The following is a 10,194-nucleotide window of genomic DNA, read 5'->3' on the forward strand; positions in this document are numbered from 1 at the left end:
AGAGAGAAAAATGTAGAACCCACTTCTCCAGCAATTCCTTACGGGAGGACTTGAGATGCCGATGAAAACGTTCAACAAGTCCATTTCAGTGCGAGGGAAAGAAGTCGTGAGAAAACGTGTCGTTCCGAGAAATTTGAGTAGCTCGTTGAAGAGTTCAGAGTCCAATTGGCGACCGTGATCGGCGACTATTGTGGACAAGGAGCCGAACCTTGCAATCCATGTAGAAACGAAAGCCACTGCAACAGTGGGCGCTGAGGCGTCAGATATGGGTACAGCCTCTGGCCACCGTATGTAGGGGTCTATGCATGCATCAGTATGTAACATAACCTTTCGAAGGTGCGAGAAGGTCCAGAGGAACGGTGTGAAAACGAGTATCTGGTGGTAGATTTGGCAGGCTGGATCTTGAAGCGTTGACACGACAAACAGCAGCGAACCCAGTCGCGAAGTTGCGCGTTTAACTGATGTCAAACGAAGTGACTGGAAAGAGGCTTCGGCATCGCGCGTATTACAACACGATGTGACAAGTTGTGCACGGTTTAGAAAGACGTCTGCGAAGGAATGTCGTAATGTTTGGTCGAGGTGTGGCGGTAGAAGTGTCGCGGTCGACGGACGTACCATCTGAAGTCAAAACGACGTCACCCAATTTCAGGGAGATTGACAATTCCAGAGGGTATGAAGTTCGGTGTCGTCACACTCTTGCCTGGCAAGTAAGTCGACATCGATGGTGCAAGGTTTTGACCTCGTCGTGGAAACGGCATTGACGCGACCCAGAACGTCGAGTGGAACGTTTTCAGTGCCCTTGATATGAAGGAACGTTGTTGTAAACTCCGAGATGTAGGAAAGGTGTCGACTCTAGCCAGGTAAACGGCGAGTAATTCACGGCCGAAAACGCTGTAGCAGGACTGCGCAGGCTTCAGTTTATCGGAGAAAAATGCGAGTGGTTCCTACGCATTATTTGTTTGAAGCACCTGTCACGATGGCAGTGAGCGCGTCTGGCTTTGGGCGTCTGAGCAGAGTGGCGCCGGCAAAGGCAGACTTGACTCTTCTCAAAGAGTCGGTGGGCTCTTCAGTCCACTGAAGCACTTGCTTACGCTTGTTTCTCAGCAGAGCATCTAGCGGAGTGACAAGTCGTGCGCGATCGGGAATGGAGCGGCGGTAGAAATTGACGCACTCGAGAAATTGGCGAAGCTTGGTAGGTGTGGTAGGTCATGGAAAGTTTTCGATGACGCGAATCTCGAACAGCAGCTTGCCATTATCCCTCAAGAGAAAAGTTTATAACAGGTCTGTCTTACCAGTACTCACGTACGGGGCAGAAACCTGAAGGCTTACGAAAAGGGTTCTACTTAAATTGAGGACGACGGAACGTGCTATGGAAAGAAGAATGATAGGTGTAACGTTAAGGGATAAGAAAAGAGCAGATTGGGTGAGGGAACAAACGCGAGTTAATGATATCTCAGTTGAAATCAAGAAAAAGAAATGGGCACGGGCAGGACACGTAATGAGGAGGGAAGATAACCGATGGTCATTAAGAGTTGCGGAATGGATTCCAAGGGAAGCGTAGCAGAGGGCGGCAGAAAGTTAGGTGAGGGAATGAGATTGAGAAGTTTGCAGGGACAACATGGCCACAATACATGACTGGGGTAGTTGGAGGAGTATGGGAGAGGCCTTTGCCCTACAGTGGGGCAAAGGCCTCCCCAGCGTAACCATGATGATGATGATGATGATAGTGGCAATGATGGTGATGATAGCGACAATGATGATGATGATAGTGATGATGATAGTGACAATGATGATGATGATGGTGACAACGATGATGATGACAGTGACAACGATGATGATAATGACAATGATGGTGATGGTGATAGTGGCAATGATGATGATAGTGACAGTGATAGGTATGATGATAGTGACAGTGATGATGATAGTGGCAGTGATAGTGATGATAGTGACAATGCTGATGATGGTGGTGGTGGTGATGCTGATAGTGACAACGATGATGATGATAGTGACAATGATGGTGATGATAGTGGCAATGACGATGATGATAGCGACAATGATGATGATAGTGACGATGATGATAGTGACAATTATGATGATGATGGTGGTGACAACGATGATGATGACAGTGACAACGATGATGATAGTGACTATGATGATGATGATAGTGACAGTGATAGCGATGGTGATAGTGGCAATGATGCTGATGATGACAGTGACAATGATGATGATAGTGACAGTGATGACGATGCTAGTGGCAGCGATAGTGATGGTGATAGTGACAATGATGGTGATGATGATAGTGACAATGATGGTGATGATGATAGTGACAATGATGATGGTGATAGTGATGATGATAATGGTGGCAACGATGATGATGACAGTGACAATGATGATGATAGTGACAATGATGATGCTGATAGTGACAGTGATAGTGATGATGATAGTGGCAATGATGATGATAGTGACAGTGATAGGGATGATGATAGTGACAGTGGTGATGATGATAGTGGCGTGATAGTGATGATGACAGTGACATTGATGATGATAGTGACAGTGATAGTGATGATTATCGTGCCAATGATGATGATAGTGACAATGATGGTGATGATAGTGACAATGACGACGATGATAGCGACAATGATGATGATAGTGATGATGATTGTGACCATGATGATGATGACGATGATGATGACAATGATGATGATGGCTGTGACAATGATGATGATCGTGACAATGATGACGATGATAGTGACCGTGATAGTGATGATGATGATAGTGGATGATGATAGTGACAATGATGATGATGATAGTGACCGTGATAGTGACGATGATAGTGACATTGATGATGATAGTGGATGATGATAGTGACAATGATGATGATGATAGTGACAATGATTATGATGATGGTGATGACGATGATAGTGCGTGATAGTGATGATGATAGTGACTATGATGATGATGGTGACCATGATGATGATGGTGGTGACAATGATGATGATGATAGTGATAGTGATGATGATAGTGACAGTGATATTGGTGATGATAGTGACAATGATGATGATAGTGATAATGATAATGATAGCGATAGCGACAATGATGATAAGTGATAGTGATGCTGATAGTGGTGATGATAGTGATAGTGATGATGATGATGACGACGACGACGACTATTCTTGTACGGCAGTGGTCGAATGCCGTTAGCGTCGATGATATGCCCGAGAAACTCGATTTCCGCTCGACCGACTTCGTTCTTCGCGGCGTTAACTGAATTAATTACTGGAAGGCGTGAAAACAACAACCTCAAGTGTTGAAGATGGTCTTCTGCGCAAGAGCTTGCGATGGAAAGGTCGTCAATCTACGCAAAAATGAAAGGCAGGCCTCGAGTGACGGGATCGATGAAACGCTCAAAGAATGGACCAGCGTTCCGTAGGCCACAGGGCATGCGGAGAAATTCAAAAAGGCCGAATGGTGTGGTGATGGCGGTCTTGGGAATGTCTCCTGCAACGACCGGTAGTTGATGGTAGGTGCGAACAAAATCGATCTTCAATAAGATCGCGGCTCCGTGCAACGCTGCCATGAATTTCTTAAAGGGCCCCTGAAACGGTTCGGACAAATTTTGTAGACGCGTAGGGTACAGCTTAAGTAGAACATTCGCACCACAATTTAAGTGAAGCGTTACGTATTAATGGAGCTAGAAGCGATTAGAAGTTACCCTCCTCCCCAGCCATGCTTTTCCTCCTCAACTCGTCCGCCGAGCGAGCGGGGCTAAGCTCCACCTTCACTGGTCCTGCGTCACGATGCGACGTCACATTGTCCACTTCCGGGTGTTTTGGAGCCCGCCCCCGCCGGCGCGAAACGTCTCCGCTAGCTGCTTGGCTGTCGACCCCAAGCGAGAGCTATCGAAGCACCGTGCGTTGCGAGCATTCTGTCGTAGCGCCGAACGTGTCTGGTATTCCGTTAACCACAGGCAAGCTGGTCATTTCGGCAAATGACTGGAGGCATAAACTCAAGCTGATGACGGAACTTTGGCGTAGACGTACGTGAGCGGCCTGATCGGTCTGCATGGTCCAGACACTTGTTGGCGCAGCGCTTAACCAGTCAAACAAAGCGCTAATATTGCTCTAACGAAGTGTAAAACATTTTAAACATTTATAAAGACAACATGTTGATGATTACACTCCTACGAAAAGTACGCACCAGCAGCAAAGAAGGAAACGCTTCGTTGCTGCTACTGTGTATGGTTGAGCTCTATGCCACCAGGTGGCTGCACCGTGCAGACCATTCACATTTGCCCTTCTGCTCATTTCGGCTCATCCCGTTACGGCACAGTCAAGCGGCCAGATCCTGTCCCCTTGCGCTTACGTTTGCCCTAAAACGGGACTCGCGAAACGCTATTGCGTTAGTAATCTTCCGGTGTAAAGTGACGGCCACAAACGCGCAAATCCTGCGCAGCAGCCAGTTCGCTCGTACGCTGCCTTGCAGAGGGACACGATGTCGCAGCTTGACATATTGCCAGACGCTACGTTTGCAGCCCATAAGGCAACAAAGTCGAATCATAGTGCTCGCGAAAAGACTCTGACCGTGGGGCTCTCGTCAAAATGGAGTACGTTGTAACACAAGCAGACGACACTTGCCGTGTGCCGGAATTGCTTAAGTGTACTGAAAAATTGTTCTTGTGCATTCTCTTTATGCCACTTTCTTTTTATAAAAACAAATTAACTAACATTCCAACTATTACGAAGATCAATTGTTTACCATAAAGTTAGAAAAATTATCGATCACGCGCCCTGGTCAGCCAATCGGATAGCTCGCCCCACTGACGCCATATGGGTTATTTCGGTCATATGGGTAGGGGCTGCTTAAAATTCCGCCGAGCAGTGCGCTGCGATCGGCAGCGATGTGCATTTTTAAAACCTTATAATAAATTACACGCTTTACGCAGAGCACTTAGACGTGTCAATTATTGATCAGAAGGACCTACTCTAAAGACTCAGTACGTTTGTAGAAAATCGTCAAAAGCGTTTCAGGGTCCCTTTAATGTTCGGGAGAGGGTTGGGATCAGGAACTGGTAATGTTGTTTAGCGCATGGGCGCAACTTTCCATTCTTCTTAAGCACAATGTGAAGCCGTAATGCCCAATTATTGAAGGAAGGGTGGACGATGCAAAGTTGCTGCATATGTTTGAACTCCCCGTGAGTGATCTTGAGTTTCTCTCAGGAGAAACGCCGTGTTCGAAAAAGACTGATGGGCCGGAGGTTACGTTGTGATTTCACATGTCATTCTGTACCGGTTGCGTCCAGCCCGGCAAGTGCGTTAAAGTGGAAAACTCGCTTAGGAGCTCAGCGAACGCTTCGTCTAATACGGCAGAAATAGGCGCGATCGGCAATATGCTTGTTGCTGGGACGCCGGGAACAGACAGCGGGGTAACGGAGTCGATGACAGCGTCGTGAACGTCTACAGGGAGTCCGCAATTAAGACGACTGCTCCAATGAGTGTACGACAGACGTCTGCAACCAGGAAAATCCAGCGGAACAGTCGTCGAAGGTCAAGATTTAGCATGACGGACCATGACGAAAAAAATGGAACCCTGGTGCCGATGACGGCTTGCAAGAACGGCATAGGTGCCGCCTTTCGGTCAGAATGTTGTGCAGGAATAATGCTTACGTCAGTTCCTGTCTCGACCAGTAACTGTTGTCCCATAACTCTGTCCGCCACGCAGAAAAAATTGGCTGAGATTTAACTCCTGAAAGTTCAGTTATCACGAACTAAAGGTCTGTTTGGCTTGCCTTCGTAAAGATTATGCACACTTCGTAAAGATTATGCGACTGTGGCCTAATTAAAGTTAGGCCACAGTCGTCCACATACGTTACACACATCGCCGAACGGGTTGTCCGTGAAGTCACGGTGAAACCTTGCCGTCGCAGTCGAGCTTGCCGCCAACCGAAGAGTGTAGTTCGCCAAACGTTCCTTGTGGGTACCGTTGCTTGTATCCATGCAGGCACGTACCCAAGGGGGGGCCCGGGGGGGCCCGGGCCCCCCCCCCGAAATCAAGTGGCATACCCCCCCCCCCTCCCCACCCACGCCACCACTCCTCACACATTCCTAAAGCGCCGCCAGATCAATGTTGAGACTTGGCAGCTGTTCATCGGTCAGCATTATGCTGCCTTTTTCATTCCTTTTAGATGGCGGTAGTTATCGGCATCTCTTGTAATGTGAAGGACAGTTTTCTCATAGATTCCGCACCCGCGCGATTAACTCGAGATGCGTTCAGTTGTCACCATCTATTCAACCGTCACGGGCACAGCTGTTGCTTTTGTTAGTTCAACCTTCTTTGTTTAGGCGGATCCTGGGACCAGAAGAGGGATGCGGCTGTTACTCAGCTGGTCTGTACTCTCGTGGAAGGAGTTGCGGCGGGAGAAAACGCCAATTTCGTTTAACTTATCCCTTTGCTTCATTATTTCTTTGAGTTACGGCTCGCCGTGACGCTGGCACATGCTCGGAACCACATACCCGTGATATTGGTTAGATAAGGTGGGAAATAAAATAATGTGAAAGAGCGCCCATCATGAAACCCTGCAATAACCCTTAAACCAATAAGCAAGATGACTGTCGCCCGTTACCTCGTCTGTTTTTCCCTAACTTTATAGCACTTTCCTGCGAAATTGGCAACTGGAAACAAAAATCGCAAGGAGTTGAGAAATTAAGCGATCTACTAAGGGAGAGCCAAGGCAACAACCAAACTGCAAGCAAAAGCGAATAATAAAAAAAAGTTAACCGTTGTTTATGAGAATATATATGTATCAACATATTTTTATTTAAAAAGGAAGTAGAGGAAAGGCCGCCGGAAGTGGAGAACAATCGCTTGTTTTGAATGACGCTTCTACAGCTATCGGTCGAACCGCCTCACATAGTCACTTCTCTGCTGTGCTTATGTGGGTGTTTTTCTAACCTTTCGCGGTGAGCGCAGTACGTCTAGAATCGCAGAGTCCTGTGCGTTACGCGGTTGTATGGGACTGGCGGCCGCACAGCGTTACGCAATTGGCGGAACTGTCAAAACTGATCAACAAGGCGAAAATAACTGATATTCGAAACTATAACATCAGAAAGACTGAAGAAGCCGTAAAAAAAGAACGCAGCCTGAAATCAGTAAAAAAGAAACCTGGCATAGGACAAACCATGATGTATGCACTAAAAGATAAGAAGGATAATATCATCAGCAATCTCGAAGATATAGTAAAAGCAGCGGAAAAATTCTAAGGTGACCTGTATACAGTACCCAGAGGAGTCACGATACCTCACTTAGAAACAGTAATGAACAGGATACAGAAACTCTCCTATAACTAGCGATGAGGTCAGAAGGGCCCTGCAAGACATGAAACGATGAAGAGCGGGAGGAGAAGGTGGAATAACAGTCGATGTAATCAAAGATGGAGGAGACATAATGCTTGGAAAACTGGCGGCTCTTTATACGAAGTGTCTATCGACTGCAAGGGTCCCAGAAAACTGGAAGAATGCAGACATTATGCTAATCCACAAAAAAGGAGACGTTAAAGAATTGAAAAATTATGGGACCATTAGCTTACTCCCAGTATTATATAAAATGTTTACCAAAATAATCTCCAAACACTGGACTTTAGTCAACCAAGGGAACAGGCTGGTTTCAGGAAGGACTACTCTACAATGGATCACATCCATGTCATCAATCAGGTTATCGCGAAGTCTGCAGAGTATAATAAGCCTCTCTATGTGGCTTATATAGATTACGAAAAGGTATTTGATTCAGCAGAGATACCAGCAATCGTAGAGGCACTACGTAATCAAGGAGTACAGAACGCTTACGTAAAAAGCTTGGAAAATATTGCTACATATGTGTGGTATTTGTTTGAACGAGGCGCGTAGGCGCCATCACTTCAGAAAAGAGGAGGAAGAGCGAACTGGGCTCGCGCTGTGAATCTAACCGGTAAGCGCTGCAACCTTTGTTGTAAATATAATCTGTAAATAGTTTCTCGTCTTACTGACTCGTCCTTCGCGTAAGAATATCTACAGAGGTTCTACAGCTACCTTAATTCTACGCAAGAAAAGCAGGGAGATACCTATAGAGAAAGGGGTCAGACAGGGAGACACAATTTCTCCAAAAGAATTCAAGCTATTAAACTGGGAAGGCTTAGGAGTAAAGATCGACGGCAAATATCTCAGCAACCTTCGGTTTGCCGATGACATTGTTCTATTCAACAACAATGCAGACGGGTTACAACAAATGCTTGTAGACCTTAACAGAGAGAGTGTAAGAGTGGGGTTGAATATTATTGAGCAGGAGATGAAGATAATGATAAATAGCCGGGCAAAGGAACAAGAGACCAAGATCGCCAGTCGGCCACTAGAGACTGTGAAGGAGTTCGTTTACCTAGGTCAATTAATCACAGGGAACGCTGATCATGAGAAGGAAATTCACAGAAGAATAAAAATAGGTTGGATCGCATATGGCAGACATTGCCAGCTCGTGACTGGAAGCTTACCATTATTATTGAAAAGTAAGGTGTGCAATCAGTGCATTTTGCCAGTGCTGAAATATGGGGCAGAGACTTGAGAGCAAGTTAAGGACAGCGCAAAGAACGATTGAACGAAGATTGCTAGGCATAACGTTAAGAGAGAAAAAGAGTGGTTTGGATCAGAGAGCGAACGGGTATAGACGATATTCTAATTGACATCAAGAGGAAAAAATGCAGCTGTAGGTCATGTAATGCGCCGGTTAGATAACCGTTGGACCATTAGGGTTACAGAATGGGTACCAAGAGAAGGGAAACGCAATCGAGGACGAGAAAACACTAGGTGGAGCGATGAAATTAGGAAATTCGCGGGCGCTAGTTGGAATCGGTTGGCGCAGGGTAATTGGAGATCGCAGGGAGAGGCCTTCGTCCTGCAGTTGACATAAAACACGATGATGATGATGATGATGATGATGATGATGATGATGATGATGATGATGATGGAGGTGGTGGGCCCCCCCCGAAAAAAAATCCTGGGTACGTGCCTGTATCCATGGCTTCGTCTCCTTCTCATTAGAGAGTTTTAGCCCAGCGGGTTTACGGCCAGCGGAGCGGTGGCACGACTGCGCATGCGCACAACGCCGAGGCGGCCAGCGGTTTTACCGAGCAGCGTTTACGCCCGCTGGAAAGCACTCCCCAGCGGAGGGTATACGCAGCGCGCGAGCGTGCGTAAGCGCGCGCGGGCGTGTATTGGAAATGCAAGATGGCAGCCGCGAACATGAACGCCGGCAGTTCTGCTAGGGTGGCTAGAAGGGGCCTTCTAGCCACCCTAGTTCTGCATCGACGACGGCGACTGCGGCGCTGCCCCATACATTAGTACTTAGTATATTAATAATAAATAATGTACTAAGAACATGTAATATGTCTTTATTCAACATTTCTTGCATTATAAAAGCAAGCGTAATTCAAATTCATTTCTCAGGTGGGGAAGCAGAGCGCCCCGCTCGAGCGGGTGAGTGAGCCGGGCTAAAATTCTTTTTTCGCGAGCCGCTCCGCTGGCGCAACGGTGGAGACCGCGAGCGAAGCGAAACGTACACCCGCTGAGCTAAAAGTCTCTATTGTTGTTCGTGTTGCTGAACGACGGCGGTGGTTGCAGTAGCTTCGATCTTGGCACGCTTCCGCACTTGCTAAGCTTTTCTACAATGTGCTAATCTGGCCTCCCTTTGGTCCGGTGTTTCAGAAGGCAACCTGCTTGAGATTTCGCAGTCTGCCGTCTAGCTTCATCTACTTGCTGATTGAATTCGGCCTGTCGCTTGCGCTGAAGCGCGCGCACAGACGGCCCAGCCGGCGCGCCAACCATGGCAAGAGTGACCATGATAGTGATCTAAAGAAAGGAAAGACGCTTGATCCCTGCAACCTTTGAGGGAGCACGGCGAAGGGTCTTCCATGACTGACCCATAGAGAAAGAAATTTCAACAAGATCGGACACTCCCATAGAGCCCAGCGGCCGAATTGACTGTAGCACACCAAGCGGATGTTGTTGACCGGTTTCGGTTTTGGGCGCGCGCGTTTTGAACACCAGTTGGTACACGCCGCGCCGGCTCCGCTGCTCGGCGCGGCATTTATTTTTTTTTTTTTTTCGCTTCAGCTGAACCTCGCGTGGCCTTGGCGTGGAATCGTTTCATTATTAAGCAGAAATGATTGCGATT

At 47.2% G+C, this 10,194-nt stretch overlaps 1 protein-coding gene across 1 annotated transcript; it reads left to right on the top strand.

Annotated features, from left to right (window-relative positions):
- Positions 1 to 976: 976 nt before the first annotated feature.
- On the top strand, positions 977 to 9,908 carry LOC139060294 (clumping factor A-like). The gene is made up of 3 exons (XM_070539395.1): positions 977 to 1,053; positions 1,824 to 2,529; positions 9,726 to 9,908. Exons 1-3 carry the CDS (start codon positions 977 to 979, stop codon positions 9,906 to 9,908), a joined length of 966 nt encoding a protein of 321 aa, XP_070395496.1.
- The last annotated feature ends 286 nt before the right edge of the window (positions 9,909 to 10,194 follow it).

This window comes from Dermacentor albipictus, chromosome 5, assembly GCF_038994185.2.
Source record: "Dermacentor albipictus isolate Rhodes 1998 colony chromosome 5, USDA_Dalb.pri_finalv2, whole genome shotgun sequence".
NCBI lineage: Eukaryota > Metazoa > Arthropoda > Arachnida > Ixodida > Ixodidae > Dermacentor > Dermacentor albipictus.